The sequence below is a fragment of the Bactrocera latifrons genome, unplaced genomic scaffold (genome assembly GCF_001853355.1).
Source record: "Bactrocera latifrons isolate USDA-ARS-PBARC rearing strain unplaced genomic scaffold, ASM185335v1 scaffold_106, whole genome shotgun sequence".
NCBI classification, from domain to species: Eukaryota; Metazoa; Arthropoda; class Insecta; order Diptera; family Tephritidae; genus Bactrocera; species Bactrocera latifrons.
This window is the reverse complement of record NW_017534475.1, coordinates 818,662-838,294: the sequence shown is the minus strand read 5'-3', so window position 1 is coordinate 838,294 and position 19,633 is coordinate 818,662. Positions and strand designations below refer to the sequence as shown.

The following is a 19,633-nucleotide window of genomic DNA, read 5'->3' as shown; positions in this document are numbered from 1 at the left end:
AGTAAGAGTTAATGCTACTAATTATAGTAAATATGTGAGTTCTTATATTACATAAACTCATGGATCTAGTAGTTTAAAGCTGCATTATAATTTAATTATTATTTATTTTTGTACATACCAAACTAGATAAACAAATACGATATATAGTGCGTTTTGCATATATGTATTTGTATTTGTGTCACTTCATTTCTACGATGAATTCGACGCAACTTGATTTCCGTTTAAAAATATAAAATGTGTCTAAAGAAAGACTTAAAAAACTTATAGTATACTAATTGTACCTTCACTATTCAGCTCTACAACTCGAATTATTTTCTCCAACTGTAGATTGAAAAAGTCGCACGATAAGGAGTCGCCTTGTCTGAAACCTCGTTTGATATCAAACGACTAGGAGAGGTACTTTCCGATCGTGACGGAGCACTTGGTATTTTTCAATGTTAATTAAGAATAGTATAGAGGTGTTATATAGTACGAGCCTAGCGTCCATTTGACTGGGTCATTTCTCGATATTAACGAATACAAAATTTTGCACGCAATTTGTCCATGTTTAGACTGGAAACATAAAACGGCGCACCGTCTTACTAGAAATAGAGATCATACGCTTCGATATCATCAAACTCCGAGGTAAAGGGTCAGTCAAAATCATGCTTTAATGCGCTATATTAAGGATAGCTGCATTTCCTGACTCATTTCCGATGAAATAAGATCTGATGATGTCGCCACACCACAAGTCGCAGCAAACGGTCAATTTTTGAGAATACAAATGCTTTCCCCCAACCACGCGAATATTTCACACATCCCAATAGTGACAATTTTTTAATTGACGAAGCTATTAAGCCAGAAACAGGCCTGATCTGAGAAGGTTTTTCGATGAAAACTACGTCACTTCAAATAGTCTGTCGACTCTTCAACCAAAACAATCTTATAGCGTATAGAGCCAAATTCAACCAAAAATGGATGATGTCATCGGAAAGAGATACAACCATGCAAATCGTCGTTGAGTTGACGACCGTCTGATTGGGATTAGTTTCAACACTGATCGGCTGAGATATTTCATTCAGTACGGGCTTAGCTCTAACGTAAAGGTGGCAAATATTTAATCTCTCTGTTTACGATACAAGCCATGGATTCGAACTCTTACACGTCCAGGTATCATAGAATATATTCAACTCTTCTGCCGATCTATATATATTTATGTTTCAAACACTGTCTGATGATGAGATGACCGACTTTGAGTCCTCTTTTGGTAATGGCGGTCAAATTTGCTAGTCGCTTAGTCATAATCGTTTCTTCACCTTGACTAAGTAAGTCATGTTGCAAAGGATAGAAGATGGTTGCAGCTCAGATAATATCACCTGATGTAACTGCTTCCTCTACCGTAAGAATTTGAATGTAATCGTTGGTTAAATTAGCACTATTTAAAAACCTCCATGAGCAATTATAGCTTCACTGTTAGAAACGACTTTCAATTTCATTTAAAAAACCACAATAACAATGAACACCAGTATGTGTATTTTACCTTAAAGTCATTGTGACTAATTTTTTTTTTTTATATTTTAGTCTCACAAGTGCTTCTAATTAAAATAATAACCAGCTCGGATTGTTCTAATGCTCAAAAATTGCCAAATAACTGCAAACTGCAATAATTAAAGTGGCATACATATACACATATATACACACATAGACATGTATGTATATGTATTCTGTAATGAAAGCTCTGCGCCACTTGCTGTTCATGGCCTTTTTACGAAAACTGTAACGGTGCTTGTACACCAAACCACAACTGCAATGTTTAGATTGTGCTTATTGTGGCATAATTTTCACAATTGTTGCAGCCTTCGTGCCACGTGCCAAAAAATCATGTGAAATTTGCTTCACATACACAAATACATATTTCAATTAAGGCCTTAAAATACAGCTCAAACCCTTTTTTCTTTAATAATTATCACTTGCTTGACACAAATTTGACAGCAATGCTAGCTGATTGCTGTAAATACCAACAAAATACAGCGGAAATGAAAATTATATATGTGAGTATATAATTTATAATATGGATTTTTATAAAAACATACAAGCACAAAATTGCAGTTAACGGTATTAAACACATTTATTTATTTGATTTTAAACACGTGTTTATTTGTAATATTCTTTGGAAATCCTTTATACCCACTTTTATTTATTTTGGCCACTTTCTATTGGATTTAAAACATTAATGAGAACTTGTAAAAATGTCCAATTGGAGATTATGTGCTATTTACGCTTGAATTATGGCATTAAAACGGGACGCGCTCGTCAAAATGAAAATAAATCTGCTAAAAGTTGTCTGTCATTTGTTAATGGAAAGCGATTGTTTTTATTTTATTTTCGTGTAAATTTGCATCTGCTTATTTCATATACATATATATGTGTATGTAAGTATAAACACTAAGCATATACGTGATTGAGTCTCTAAAGCGTTGATATATTATGATGTCGTTCAATAATCATTGCGCGCTTTTAGGCGTTTTGGTTGAACTTAGCCTAAACATTTTTTTGGATGCTATTTGAAAAAAGTTTGCAACGCTTTATTGACCTAAAATTATTTTTTACTGCCAACTTAATATGCTACAGAGCTTTAAAAGCTTTATTTGCAGGCTTTTCATCATATACAAAACCGGAGATGTGTTGCGATCTTGTTAGCGAGCTTTTTAAGCACGACACTGTGGGCAAAATTTTTAATTTCAAACATAAATGTTTCAAGCTTTTGAAAGCTTATTCTGTAACCTAAGCAACAATATAAATTATCAAGTTTAAGAACTATTTAACAGTGTATTGATTTTTGAACTTTGCTGTCATATTTCTTTGAGCGCTTTCTCATTTCAGAAGTAAATTCATAAAGCTCATTCCTGAACTTTTTAAGTGTAAGCAACAACACAATCTAACAAATTTAAAAATTACTTAACAGTGTGTTGATATTTCAATTTTGCTCTCTTATTTCTAAACTAAACAAATGCATGTTAGGTATGATTTTCTTCTCGAGATTATTATCTAAAAATTAATGATGGTTAATTTAGGCAAACAAGCCAACTTTTAAGCTCCCAGTTTCAGGCAGTACTGAGAAATTAAAAATTTCGGCCACGCGTTGTAGTGGTATAGATTTTAAACTATTATTATTTACGAATAAAGGCGAAAACGTGTTTGTCAGTACAAAAATCCAAGGGAATGTACATGATGTATAATTTTGAATATGTTCATACAAATAAATATCCTTGGAAATAATAACGAATTTAAAGCTGCTTTGTTAATGTCTGGTTTCCAGCCTGTCCACTAAAAGAAACGTCCGGTTAAAAGAGCGTACATTTAACAGAGCTTTCACTGTATTTTTATTTATGAATTGTTTTTACTACCCTATCTTCTAAGTAGGATCAAAGCGAACACAGTGTGCTAAATTTTACTAAAATCAGTTCAGTAGCTTAGGAGTCCATCGCGGACAAACAACGTGACACGTACTTTTTATATATATAAAGATATGTCATAATTTTACTAATATTTTCAACATTTGCCAAAAAATATATGTTATAAGGGACTCTAAAATTTACATCTTATTTTTTTGTTACTTCTTCAAGGAGAAGCGTTGCTTAAAGAACCGAATCATTGACCACAAATATGGCCGCTGAAAACGGCTCAAGGCACAATGTAGAACCATATTTTTTGGACGAATACTTTTGTGGAGCTTCATAACTTTTAACAACTATTTTTTCAGATTTTTCAAAACAAAATGCAATCTTTTAAGCAATTTGGAAAATAGAGGCTTAAAAGTTCCAAAAAAATACTCGACAATAAATTCTACTGTCATCTATTAAAGACAAAACCAATAATAAAAGAACAAATTAGAAAAAATCGATCAAAAATATGCCCATGTTTAGACACACTATCGCCAAACCGCATTTATGGGGTTCTTTAATCACCCGAAATTGCTTTTAGGCGCCGTTTTTAAACAAAAAGTCATATGTCGATATTTAAGGAACCAATAAAATACAAAATAAGTATTACAATTTTACGATATAATTCACACGAAACCAATATTCATCGCACTAAATAAAGCTGAAAATTTAAAAGCAAATAAATGGACGATGTGGGCAGGTGTTTGCACCGCCTTTCGTAAACGTGGCCTGTTATGTGTGTTGGCGCATCTAAAATTTCGGGTTTTATCAAACGGCAACGGCATTAATGTAAATCTTAAATAAATATTTACACTGCAAAAATGTATACAAAGAGATATATAAAAATATAAAGCTGTAAATCTAAAAGATATAGATAAATATATATATATGTATGTATGTAAATATATGTTCATAAGTTACCTGCTGCTGAGCTTGTAATGAGCGAGGCGTCTTCGTTCTCGGAGCATATTGTTGCGTTAGGTTCCCCCACAAAGTGTACGAATAAAAACAAAATGGAAAGAAACCAACAGCAACCGAAAGAAGAAAAGAATATTGAAAAGAAATGGGGAAAACAAAACAAAAACGAAAACGAAAAGAGTACAAACAACAACAGCGAAAGATAAAATCAAATAGCCAACGAACAAGCATGAACAATTGGTAGTTCACAAGAAATTGGGGCAGAAATAAACAACAATAGTACATCCAAATAAACATTAGGGTGAGCACAGCGGCAGATACGTACATGGTGCAGCGTTGGGTGAAGAGAAAGAAATAAGAAAATTTAATTTGAGCACACGTTTTTTTACTTTGTTATTTTGGATATAGAAAACTGTTTACAAATGCTTAAATTGTTTATTGTTTTAAGAGTTGTGTATGGTTTTTGTTTTTGTTTATTTTCTGCTTAGCATATTCTTAGCGTCGATTTTACGGTATATTGCTCTTTATCGGAGACATTCAATTTTGTCATGTCCCTTCGAGTATTTATTGATTGTCGAATCGTGTATGAGATTTCTGGAAGTTCATATTTTCAGTTGCTTAACTAGTGTTTTTATAACATTCACAACATTTTTTTAAATTTCACTGAGAACCATCTGCTCACGTTACTCAGTTTACCCAAAAGTTTACTCAAAAGTATACGCAAACATTTACCCAACATTTTTCCCAAAATGTTGCTGATTCTTAAAATATATCTCAAAGTATTTCATATATTATCTTTTTCCAAATCTAAAGCATCATATTCTTAAATAAAGAATCCAGGGATTTAGTTCCAAGAGTTTCAAGTCGTTCTGACTGGTTTTGGTTAATGCTACCAAATTAATTACCTTTTTTTTATTTATTAATCGGAATCAGCTCTGGTTAGACCAGACTGTGGTGGAAATCACATCGTTGTCTTTAGTATGTAATTTGCAGATAAGAGTGTACTACTTTTTGAAGGCATAACTTCCTTAAATCTCCCTTAACCAGACAAAATGATAACTCAGATATATCGTTTGAGTAGATTTAGATACTCTATATATCTCGCAAGCAGTTTAAATTCCATCAATAATCTAAATCTGGATAAATGTTGCCAGCAGATTGAGAAGCAAATCCTTCTCACGACGAACAAAAATTACACTTTTTAAGTGTCTAATTATTTTCATTCTATTATACTCGGAAGATCTTTGAAACCGTCCGCGTGAAAGATAAATATCAAAGAATATAGAACCACACACCGTAAGAGCTCTGCTGTAACACGGATTTAGTTACTCAAAGGAACACCATTTGTCGCCAGTCAACAAATATACAGATGTTTTCTACCCCTGAAAACCCGTGCCAAATACATCTTATACATCATCTTGAGCTGAAACATTCAGGAATTTCTCGAAACTGTCTCTTTGAAGCCGGTTGGCAAAAATGCTTGAAAACTTCTCAACCGATCTTCAACAAATTTTACACAGGTTCTTGAGATACAATTCTTAAAGACTTGGGTGAGGGATTTTTGTCGGCTACAACTATTTGAAAAAAAATTTGTGCCAAAAATCAAATTTTCAGCTTTTTTTCCTTCCTTCAATTTTAAGGTTTTAACTAAAAGTCGTGTTTTTTTTTTTAACTTTAGATGATCGAGGGGCCACCGGAAATGACGTCGCAATTGCCGAGTTTTAACTTTTTTTTTATAAAAATTTTTGAATTTCTTTGCTAACAGTGTATATTTGTAATAATAAAAAATTCTAATACAATATTATATTTTTATGTAAGAAAAAATTGTTGAAAAATGCTGTACCCGAGCAAACACATATAACCGTTTTAATGATATTTCAAGTTGAGTAATACAAAACTTAAAGTTGTCATATTATTTTAAAATTAAAACAGTCTAAAGCCTTCAAAAAATGCATGGCGACAGCAAAGTCCTCAGCAAATCATTTTGAGGACAGAATTTCGCTGACAAAAGGTGTCCTTCCGCCTAATTCCACACACATGACATAACTTATATTTGCACAAACTACATACGACGAACACACACCAGCACATGTTGAAACACAAGCACACATACATGCACATACTGAACTGTAATCATTACATATCACCAGCATGTACATATTTAAATCCCATTGTTTGCTACATTGCGGATGTTCAATGACATTTCTGACAGCAGCAGCTGCATCAGACACAGCGCCGTGCATCCTTTACCACATCCGCATCAATACGTGTGCTTCCTTGAACCCGGCCCTAGCCACATGCAACATACTCATTTAATTATGACTGAAAGCATGCACGAGTTCAATTTCTAGCACTAACACACACAAACAAACGCACGCTTGCACATGTTTCATTGATTATCGATTAAATCATCAAGTATCTACCAAATAATCAGCTAACGCCTTCCTCTGCACACATATTCATATGCGCGTGTGTGTGAGCGTTGTCAACAAGATTTACTTCACTAATGCACGCTTACATGTGCAACACATGTACGTGTGGCAGGCGATGACAATGTCTGTGTTGTTGCCGTTGACAACGCCAACATCACTGTGGTGTTGCCGATGTGAGCATTGTATTGTGATTACATAAAGGCAACGTGCAAGCGGAACGAGGCCGCCACAGGCGTTCACGCAAAAAGTATTAACTAGTCTGTACACCGGAACTGCATATCTGGCTGATTGTCAGCACCTCTATCTCCACTCTTTGTCTTCCTGCCAGCAGATTTGCATGAAAGCGTGATGCAAACGAAGGATGGTTTCATAAGTTCCTGAAGACTTACGCAACGACCATATTAGTGATTGAAAAAGAAGAAGAAAATGTATGCTACTAACAGCACGATCCTTCAACACCTTTGGTACTTACATATATTGGTAGTCGAAAAACTCTTTTCGTATTTTGATGTCGTTGCAGTCGTATATCTCCAGTGCTACCAATCACATTGTGTCCTACTATAAAATGTTGTAAAGGTAAGACTTTAAGCTTCGTTTAACCAAAAACAAAATTGGGGAAAGTTGAATAAAAGTTACATCTGTTCAAAAATAAGTGAAAATAATGAAGAAATTCGCTATATTTTGAATTTTTTGTATAAAAAAGGGAAGAATGGCACGCAAGCCACTAATGAAATATCTGAAGTTTACAGGAACGATGCTGTATCAGTTCGTGTAGCACAACAATGGTTCGCTCGCTTCCGTTCTGGAGAAAGAAATTTAGAAATTTCGATTTACACTGATGGAATAATGTCTCTAGCGGAAAAATGACAAAACGTAATCGACCAAAATGTTACTTTTGTTGCTTATTATTGTTCATTATAAATATAAAAAAAAAGTTGAAGTTTGATTAGAAATACGAAAAGACTTTTTCGACTACCCTTATACAATGTATGCGAGTCTTTATCTCGCAACCTAGTTTCAATAAATATAGCAGATAGAAGGTAAGTTCTAATTTAAATAATGGACGTCAATCACATCCCTACTCGAATTTATTCAATGCTTGAGTAATTACATATCTTGCGATTCAATATTTCCTTAATAACCGGATTCATTCAGAGGCCCAAATGTAGTACATGCTTTAATATATATACAAAGATAGCACATATTTTTATTATGAATCATAATTTTTCCTTAAATCTCTCTAGGAATAGATCTTCTGAAAGGTTTTAGTAATTGCTAATCTCTGCTCAACATCTATCAAGCTTGTATACAGCATCATTAGAGATTGAATGTTTCGTGGAAAGGTTTTATGAGACATAATGAACTGAAATGTATTTTTCGTCATCTGAAAATAGTTCTGTAAAACATATTATTTTTAGATAGGAAGGTAATGATTATACTACATTTTAACACATAAGTTGCCTTATAAACTATAATCCCTGCCATCACTTTTTGGAAACTCTATACACTATATGTTTTGAAGTATCGCAAAGGCTTTTTAAGGTTTTAATGCCTTACTCGCATTTGATTACTACAACATAACCCCATCTAACTGTTATTGCTTTAGATTACTACAACATAACCCCATCTAACAATTATTGCTATTGTTTGTTTTTCTTAGAAGCAAAGAGAGAGGTGGGATATTTTTCAAAGATTTGTATTAAGATGCAAGAATTAAACCAGTAACCAATAATACAGAGAAAACAAAGGTTGCTTAAGATTCAAATAGTTTCCCTTTCAAAGACCCGACAGTTTTGAGTATATTTTTAAAGTAAACGCCGTATATCTCCAGTGCTACCAACAGTTCGTGCAACACAACAATGGTTCGGTCGTTTCCGAAGCTTGAGTGATCGACCAAAAAAATACAGATTTGTTTATTTATTTATTATTATAAATATAAAAAAATTAAAATAAGTTAAAATTTGATTAGAAATACGAAAAGACTTTTTCGACTACCCAATATTTCTTATATGAAAAATAAAATCTAGTTTTTTTTTTTTTTTTTTTTTTTTTGTTAATACCCTTAAAAGTTACGAAACCAGTAGAATAGATAATTCATTCTCATACAAAATAATTTCCGGTTTTAAGTAACTTTAATAAGTACCACGAACTTTCAGTTTAATCATAAAGTTTCAAAACCTTGTATTTAAATCATGAAAATCTGGATAAAACCTCCAAAAAGCAAAAAAATTAAAAGCACATCATATCATACTACTCAAACGACAGTTGTGAATCTCATTGCCAATAAGAAAATAATTTAACACAGTAATTTATTGCAAATGTATTTATGTAGACTTCAAACTGACATTTCCATAATAAATTCAAATCTGAAAAATGTTTTTTGGTCTATTTCATTGTTTTCTAAATGAAATGAAATGTCTACAAATCAAGGTCATTTCTGGAGGCCAAAATATGCAAATATTATTTTGGAATTGCATCTAAACATTTACAGTTATTCAATATTTTCATACTTTTCGTTTTGTTTGAAGATTTCTCCGTAAGTGTTTTCCTCTTTATGACAACCGGAAATCGCTCTTAAGTGTGAAGAAAAAAAGTTCTCACAGCAATGTTGGCCTTAATCCAAAATATTTATGGAAAAATAATATCTGATAGGATATGATAGAGGTTTTCAATTTGAACTTGAAAATTTGCATTTGCTTTTTCTCCAAAAGCTTGACGTTGCATTGATCGATTGTGCGTTTTGACGGTCTTGAAGGTTTTGTGTGCATACTTTTTTTGCAACGTAGAAATTATTTGAGTAGAATAAAATGGTGAAGAAAAATAAATTAAAGAATAAAATTAATTAAAATTAAATTAATTTAAAAAAATTAAATTATAAAATTAAAGTGTTAATTTTTTTATAAATTTGGGTGTCTAAATTTGCTTTTAAAATGGAAAAAAAAATTAGTTTGAAGCTCAAACGGCTCTATTTGATATAATACATACTTATTAAAGAGCTTGTGACCACTCCGCGGAAAATGCATGCTTAGAGCAACGCTAAAGTGACGTCACACAATACATCTACATTCAATACCGTATAATATATTTTACTCCCATCGTTAAATGATTTTGATAACGGCCTTTTATGGAACTTCGAACCTCTAGCAAAAAAGTAGAACGCACAAGGCCCACTCCACGACCAAATATTGGTATATAAAATATGATACCATGATGCCAACACACGTAGCACACTTGTACTTGTTAATTTTAAGATTAAAAGAGTTAAGTATTTCAGTATTTCCACTCAGAAGAGACTGTTCCATGAAAACAACAGAAACAATGCATAGCTTTTCAATATTTCAATGTTAATCGCTTTTTTTAAACTCTTGAAACATTTATAAATCACAAAATGCATTCAATAACTGCACACAATCTCTTCTATGATTAAAGAAAATACTCGACAACGAACGCTGAGATTATGAGAAGATAAGTCGGTAAATGTGCAACGCAGCAACTCGTACAAGCACCTTCTAGCCTCAGCTCGTTAATTATAAAAATTATTATTTTTTTAATATCTATATTTATCATCAACTTACTCCGAGTCGTAAAAGTAGCTCATAAGGAGATATTATTTGCTGAAACACACTTCGTTCGTCTATGCTATTTGTGTTCGCATATGCGCAGCGCCCGCGACGACGCGCACTACTTGCACACTCACTTAGCTGTCACTTTCACTATGCGTTTAGGCTTTTTTTACGATTTTATTAACTATGTGAGAGCGTATTTTCGGCTACGCGTATATCTGTGTGTGCGTGTGTGACCATGTGCCGCGACGCAATGATAATTTGCCTAGAACGCGCTGCTTTTTCGCGACATTTATAACGCGACTGGCTGGCTGACAGACAAAACGCCGGCCGTGTAAGCGTGTCGTTCGGTGGGCGCGCGCAGACTGCGGGATGCTGGCGCTCCACGAGGCATTCCACCGGCGTACGGCCAAGTGCCGCGTGGCTACATATATACCTATGTATGTCTGTATATATTGAGTGAGTAGCGAAATTTATTTCACATATTTTTTTTTTTAGCTTGTTTACTTCATTTACTTTTTTAATAGCTCTACACAAGCATACTCAGACATAAATAAATACTTAATTTCATTACGAAAGTAATAATGAAAGCAAACAAATTATATTTTATTCGAAAATTGCTAACAATTCGTTGTGTAGGAGCGATGAACACGCGTAAAACGCGACGGAGAGTTGAACGCGCGGTCACAGGCGTGAAAAAGGTTAGCGTACCTTCATACGCGCGTACGCCCTGAGTATCAGCGCGTATATGCAAATTAGAGAAAAAGTGCTGGCGCGCGTGTTTTCTGAGTCGTATGTGCGATGTGTGTTCGCGTGAAAGCACCAACGCGCACCATTTTCAACTGCAGCCGGGCGACCGCATGGCAATACGCATACGCCCCAGCGATTGTGACAGCGCGCGGCGTTGATTAAATAGGCGCGCGTTCTAAGCGAAATTACTGAAATAAACTACATAAAACAGAAGAGAGCATTCTTGCGCAGTAACACTAGCAGCGCAGACGCTAGCAGTTTGTGGAACAACAGCAACGATAATCTCAAAAATTTTAATAAAAATGCAATAAAACAACAACACGCAGCTGTATGTTATTCTGTGTAGCGCTAATAAATTCTCAATGTTATTTGTAGATATCCAAACTGTTGATTGCTTAATTTTGATTGTGACTATTGTTGTTGTTGTGTTAGTTTAGTGTTTTCTGCCAAGGTGTTTGGTGAAATCTTGCATGTGCGTAGATTGCATTCTTCAGTCGCTCTACAGTCGCAACCACTTGGGTACATGCGCACCGATGACAGCAGAGATTTCGCGCTCCTCATCTAATAATATTATTTTTTTTTTATATTTGCTTTTAATAGTTCGTTGTGCTATGTTGTTGCTCTCGGCACTCGCCTAGCTGTTGTCTACAATTTATTTGCGCTCAGTTGTAGCCTAGTTTTATCGCCTTCTCACGAATTTGTTTAATTTATAACAATGTTTTCTATTGAAATATCATGCTCCAGAAAAATTATGATAAATTTGTGCGTGAAGAATTTCAATTTGATTATATTAGGACCCAAAATACATTGCCAATACTATTCACCGACCAGCGTAAACAATTCGAAGTGTTGCGGAGTGTTTGGCGCTTCGAATGCCGACAGCGAAATAATAACATAATTTTTGAAAAGATAACGCGATTTCTTAAACAAGATCAATAGAGGTCCCTAAGAAATATATTTGACAAAAATAGCTAATGTGTTTGGAAAAGTAATGATTTTTAACTCATCGCCAAAATGTAGGCAACGTTTTTAATTATCTGGAGCCGTAATCCAGCCCTTGGTGCCGACTAGCAAAAGCTCATTTAACCATTTGTCTACTTTTTTACGAGCATTTTTACTGATAAATAGAAGGCATTTTTATCCTCACACAAAAAGTTGCTATAAATGATGGAAAATTTTTTAACTCAAATTAGTAATCGTTACACCTCAAATCCCCACATATCCATTAGCACATCAGCCGCAAAACTTTCTTTCAAATTTGTTGAGTGGTGTAAATTATAATATTTATCAGTGTCTGCACAGACTACTTCGTACGTTATGATATTATTCCAAGTTGCTTCGATCAACTGTACTAGCGAAACATAAAGGGTGCCCCAAAAATAACATAAGATTGGCTTTTGGTACATATGTTGATTAGTCGATAAAGTCTTTACGTATTTTATCAATAGATGTCGTTGCAGTCGTATATCTCCAGTGCTAGAAATCACATCATTTCATAACATATTGTTGGAAAGGTAAGATATTAAGTTTCATTTAACCAAAAAAACAAAAAGGTAAATTGGGGGAAATTGAAAGAAAGTTACAACAATTCAAAAATTTCTGAAAATAATGAAGAAATTCGCTATATTTTGAAATTTTTGTTTAAAAAAGGAAGGCCATGAAGGCGCTGAAAACGTTGATGAAATTATGGAAAATGTTGAACAGGACCGTCACGTAAGCAGCTATGATATCGTTAAGAAGCTTAACATTCATCAACAACCGGTTTTGCACCATTGAAGGAAGACTGGCTACAAAAAGAAGCTCGTTGTTTGGGTACCACATGAAAAATGTGAAAAATTAAATGGACCGAACTAACATCGGCGATTTTTTGATGAAACGAAATGAAATCGAACCATTTCAGAAAGAGACAAAAATTTGATCAAATACGTCAATAATGTGCCAAAGAGATCATGGTCAAAGCATGGTGATGCTCAACAAATACCCGCAAAGCCAGGATTGACGCCTCAAAATGTTATGCTGGGTGTTTGGTTGGATTGAAAAAAAATCTTCCACTATAAGCTGTTCCAGCCTGGTCAAATGTTTGATTCTACATTTTACTGCCAACAACCAATGAGATTGAAGAAAACAATAAAAAAAAGGGGCCAGAACTGATCAATAGAAAGGGCTTCGTCTGGAATCATACACGTCTTTGGTGACTCGGCAAAAACAGAAAGAGCTTAGTTGGGAAGTTTTGATGCATCCACTATATAGCCCTGATCTTGCACCATCGGACTATCATTTGTTTCGGTCAATGTATGTAAAGTTGGCATCAAGACAAGTCTGTGAAAACTACTTGGCACAGTTTTTCGTCGAGAAACCAGAAAAAAAAACCGATAATTACTGGTAACTTACTTCCAAAGCATACTTAAGTTATAATATGGGCACCTTTAATTATCAGGAAATAATGACTAAGTACACGAGGAAGGTAACTAACTTGAAGCTCAATCGAAGCCAATGAACTTGACTATAGAGGAATCTGAAGCAACAAAAAATTATTATGCCACAAGAGCTGGTGGACTATGATTAATGGCGGAGAGAAATTAATACATATCCTGTAGAATACGTCACTTTCATAACAGCTATTGGCAACCTAAGTATCGTTTGACTCCTACGAAGTCTTCAATCAATTCTCCGAGCTATATTTTTTTATACTATAGTTTCTTAATAATTTTCTATTGAACTTATTGATTTGAAAGCCAACTAGTTTAGACACTAGTTTAAGCTAAAATCTTTCATAGTCTTATACCCGGCATATCAGCTAAGCAAAATGAGAGAGACATTAAGATATAAAGAAACATTAAAGGCTAAAGACAAAGCATAAAACTCAGCAGCAAGCGACAAAACAAAAAAGAGAACGTATCTAATTACCAACGGAAAAGGCTGCAATGCCAACAACAGTAGCGACGTCGACAGCGGCATATTAACGTTGGCGGCTGCAAAGTTCGACGAAGTTAGCAGAATATGCAATATATGTGTGTATATTTATATGCGTGCATGAATGTAAGTATGTATGCGTAATTAAATAATTTGCTTTTGTTTATGTAAGTATATGTATATAAAATTCATCAGCCGGCGCTGCAATTCACCTCACTGCAATTCTTGCTATTAAGATTGTTGCTGTGGTTTTTGCCTTGCATACTCGTAAATATTTGCTGTTAGGTGTTGCTTGCACATCACTAGCATCTGCTTTGTGAGCAACTGTGGGACACTCAAGCCAGCAGACATACATACAAGCATATTTTGTTCTTTCTCTTATTTCCTGCTTCTAATATTACATATTATTTATGTGTGCACATGCATATGTATCTATAAGTGTGCATATGCATTACTTATATATATACATATGTATATGGAGAGTTACAACTCCTTGCATCACTTTATTGCTATTTGCTTTCGAGCTTGTCGCTCGCTGATATGAAAAACGTACTAAGTCCACTTTGTATTTATTCAAGATGTTTATATAAAGCACATTTTGAATTAGAGAAATGGGATATGATGCGCTTATCAAATCATAACGCTTAGACTGAATAAACTATTCTCCGACAAAAATCGTATCTTCTTTAAAATTGGCTTTGTCGGCTAGGAAGTAGTGATTAAACATTTTTTAACTAACTAACTAATTTATCTAGAATTTAAATATACATATACTATATCATATGTTTATTTCCAAAATATTATTTTCCAAATATTTTGAAAAAAAATCTGCTTGAATTCAAAATTTAGAGCATACGTTTTACCCACGAACAGCACTTAATGTATTTTTCATGTAGAACTAACTTTAATGCAAACATCTATGTATGTATGTGTGTTCTCTTGCACATTTATGCGTTTAGAATAATTTATTGGACATTTTATGTGCATCTTTAGTCGTTCGGAGAAATTGTATCATTGGTAATATCAAAATAAGTTTCGCTGGCTGATTTTTTTAGTTTATGGACATGGTATACTGAAAAAAAACTATGTTCCAAGCTATTTTATGAAGCTGCACATAAAAAGTAAAGAAAAACCGGCGACTTCGGTTGCACCGAAAATACAATACCCTTCACAAATACATAAAATTTCTTACGAGAACTTGATTCCGAACATTCTGTTTCTTTGGCAGCTATATGTATTAGTGCTTTGAACAATTTCTTCGGAAACTGCATTATTGGCTTATACAATAAGTCATGCCAAATTTCGTGAAGAGAACTTCCAGATCGATATCTCGAAAACTGAGGAACTAGTTCAAGTATAAACTGTAAACAATGCTGAAGAATGCTCTACCCGCATATGATAATTATTTAGCAAAAAGACGAACATATTCGCACAACCTCAGGTATATCGCACATAAACGAAGTTTCTAATATGGAAACGCGGTTTCTTTTTCAAATGTCTATAATAAATTTTTCATGTTTTGTATTTATCAAGATCAAAAGTTGTCCGTAAACACCTGAATATTTCTTTCAATGTACACATTTGGCTACAAAGTAATTATTTGGTCGCATAGTCAAGCGTCTCTCTTCTCCGCTACACAAAGTACCGGCTGTTTTTGTGTGCCATGTTTATATTTAAACGCATTTTTTAATGTGTCAAAAATCAAAATCGATTTTCGCCTGCACCTAGAACGAAATGCATACGAATTCAGACAGAGCGTCGAAACGCTTGTAATGCGACCACACCGCCGAGCTGTGACGCGACGAAAGTCTAATAAACAAACACAAAGTGACCAAAAAAATTGAAAATAAACTATTTGCGGAATGACGGACCACATTCATTACACACACACACATGTATACGAAAACAAATTAATTGAATAAATAACACAAAAGAAACGATTGAGTAGTCATCAGCAAGACAACAGCGGACCGCAAAATACATACATACATATGTTCATAAGTTCGCATGTAAAAACCAAATAATTGACACCGCACCTTGCTGAAGCGAAATTTTCGTGAAATGCTAGACTTTCCCGATTTTTTTTTTTTTTTTTTTTTTTTTTTTTTTTTTTTTTTTTTTTTTTTTTTTTTTTTTTTTTTTTTTTTTTTTTTTGTGTTTGGAAACCTGAGATGCGCGCTTTGTACGGCCAAATATAGCTTTGCGGCAGTTTCAACTCAGCGTTGAAATTCTTTCGAATTATTTTCGCAAATTTTTGTGGATTATTACTTTTTATTTTTAGCAATTATATAATTCCATACTAACCTATCGAATTTTATTTTAAATATTTACAAAAACGTACGAATAATGCTATTAAGTCAGAAATAAATAAAAAACGCAATGAATCATTATAATGTTTAGGAATTTGGGGAAGTTTTTATTGTTCGCGAAAAACAATTCTTGGCGATAAATAAATAGACTAAACACTGATTGAGAAGGTGAGATGTACGTAAAGCGATTTCTGCAATTTTCGTACAATTGAATGAACAACATACGTATGTTGAAATTTCAACTTTTTTTTATATAAAATGAACTTTAATAAAGCAAATAAATACTATTTTGGGCGACCCAGCCTAGCTCTCCCAGTTTTTGGCGAGTCATCAAACTTCATAAGTCTAAATTTCAGCTTGCGGCAGCTGTGTCAAATAATCGCTGCTACTAATCTTCCAAATATTCCAAGCAAGTCTAGCATTGTCTTGATTGAAGACGAAGCCCTTTCTGTTGATTAGTTCTGATCGTTTTTATCGATTGCCTTCTTCAATCTCATCAGTTGTTGACAGTAAAATGTAGAATCAATCGTTCGACCAGGCTGGAACAGCTCATAGTGGTTGATGCCTATCCGAGCCCACCAAACACTCAGCATAACCTTTCGGGGCATCAACTCTGGCTTTGCAACCCTTTGTTGAGCTTCATCATGCTTGGACCATGATATTTTTCGCACATTATTGTCGTATTTGATCCACTTTTCGTCTCCTGTTACCATTCGCTTCAGAAATCTTTCGATTTCATTTCGCTCCAGCAAAGAATAATAATTTATGTGGTAACCAAACATCGAACTTCTTTTTGTAGTCAGTAACTTTTAAGTGATTCAAAACCGTTTGATAATGAATGTTTCTTAGTTTCTTAGCAATGTCATGGCTGCTTATGTGACGGTCCTAGTCAATCTTTTCCATAATTTTCGATAGGTCGACCAGAGCCAGGTGCATCTTTCACATCTAAATTTCCAGAACGGAAGCGAGCGAACCATTGTTGTGCTACACGAACTGATGAGCACCGTCTCCGTAAACTTCGCATTTTTCATTGGTGGCTTGCACTTTTTAAACAAAAATTTCAAAATATAGCGAGTTTCTTCATTATTTTCACTAATTTTTGAACAGCGGTATTTTTTTTTTTAACTTTTCCGAATTTTAATTTTTGGTTAAAAGCTTAAAATCTTTCCAACATTATATGATATGACACAATTTGGTCGATAGCACTGAAGATGTACGACTAAATAGAAGAACATCCATTGACACAATACGAAACGACTTTTTCGACTACCCTTATTTGAGAGATACATATGTATAATGAAAATTAAAAATATAGCTAGCTAACGAGAGAAAATTATTATATATTTATATTATGTTTATTGAAAAGCATTTTCGTGACCTGACTAAAAACATATGATTTTTTTCAGAAGGCTAAATTTCGATATTTTGGCATCGAATATATTTTACAACCTTAGCGATCTATCTAAAGCCGTATAAATTTCTCTGCAGAAGTCTAAATTTCGGCTTGCGGCAGCTGTGGCAAATCACCGCTACCATAAATCTTCCAAATATTCCAAGCAAATGCCAGCAAAACAAAATTATGTTGTCTACATGAAATAAAATATTGTAGTCAAAGACACAGGCAATTTTAAACTTAACGTAAAACAATAAACACAAATTCGCCAATTTTTTCACCTTAAACCTTCAACTCAACTCATCAAATCAGCGTTGGATATAAAAAAGTAATAGCGTGTGAAAAACGTTATTGGAAAAAAGCAAATAAAAATAAAATAGCAATTTTCGGTAAACCATAAAAACAAAACTATCAAATTCGAGAGGCTCAACAATGCACAATTTTATTTCCATTTTTGTTTTTTTTTTTTTTTTTGTTTTTTCCAAATAGCTTATGTAAATAAATATTTAGATCAATAAGCGAATATGGCCAAATAAAAATATCCATTGAAATATTCCACGCATTTGTGTTGTTGCTCATGCTAGTATATTTATATATATGTGTGTATGTGTGTACCGGTAAGTATACAGAAAGGAAAGAATAATGAAAAGAAAAAATGATTGTTTCATTAAAGCACGGAAACGGTACTTAATTCAATGCTGCCTGGGGAGTCGGCGAGAGGATGTTCGAACTAAGAGCAACATTTCAACGTGTAAAGGATCAACAGGGTGAGACATTCTAACTAAATTAATTGATTTAATATGGTTTTGCTTGAGATTTATATATATTGTTTTGATTCTTGAAAGCATCCAGAAGCATTTTTTGGAACGAAAAATATTGTATAATGGAAATCTTGGCGTGTCACAACACTTTCACGCCATCTCTGCCATTTCAACAGCCAGTGAGAAAACACCCTGTGTCTTACAAAGCACAACAGTGTAAATATTTTATTGACTTTCATGTATTTACGACAAAATAATGTGCAATACATTTAAACAGAAACGCACATACATACACACACATATATCTACACGTATTAAATCTCATATATAAATATGTGTTCACGTGCAAATTTTAGCTCACAAGTCATTGCTTCGTTTATTATTAATTTTTTGTTTGCTTTTTAAAGTTATTCAACGTACGTTTTATTTCATTGAAAATTGAATATTCCTAATTAAATGTACACTTGAAAGATTTTTAAATAACCGAACAATTGCCTTTCATACTCGAACGCATATCAAAGGCGCGACTTGATTGTTTTATAAATGAGCACAATATGTTTGTATGTATTTAAGCAAACAAAAAGCAAAAACAATGCAATTATTACGGTGTTTTTTTTGTTTTCATTTAGTGCGGCAACTTGTGTGTACAACGATTGCTCAACGCCTAACGCAATTTCTAATTATAAAATACATTATGTGTATTTAACTGTATTTCATTGCACATTGTAGTGAATTTAAAATAATTCAGTTGATTTTAGCTGAAAAAGGCAATTAAATAGACGAAGCCGGATTGAATAGATTGCAACTTGGGTTCAAGAAGTCGCGAGTTATAACGAGTTTAAAGAGCGCCTCGGTATCCTCTCTCTCGGAGTTGTTGAACTTTAAACGCGTTTTTCTTAAAACATTGTTTTTCTGGTCGGCCCGGTCCTGGTCCCGGTTTTTTTTCTATTGAACGGATTGCTTTCCGGTCTTAACAGGCTGTTCTACACACTTATAAATCTCGTCGGTTTTTAATTTACAACCCTTTCTTTGCTAAAATGTAAGGACTTTTTTTTTTCAAAGTCGGCCATTTTGTTATTTACCCTTGAAATTTAACTTCAGTAGTTCCAACCAGAATGACATGTTTACAGATTAAGAATAATCAAGAATATTTGATTTCAGATAACACCAAG

General features: G+C 33.7%; 1 protein-coding gene across 4 annotated transcripts in view; it reads right to left on the bottom strand.

Annotated features, from left to right (window-relative positions):
* The window catches only part of LOC108970141, a 59,843-nt gene that overhangs the window by 27,321 nt on the left and 12,889 nt on the right, over nt 1–19,633 (bottom strand). For 2 of the 4 annotated variants that reach the window (XM_018935318.1, XM_018935354.1), the window contains exon 2: nt 4,344–4,380. In XM_018935318.1, the coding sequence (XP_018790863.1) occupies nt 4,344–4,380 (37 nt within the window). Of the gene's footprint in view, nt 1–4,343; nt 4,381–10,347; nt 10,401–19,633 lie in introns of those variants that run through there. The other 2 variants (XM_018935346.1, XM_018935336.1) reach the window with 2 other exon arrangements.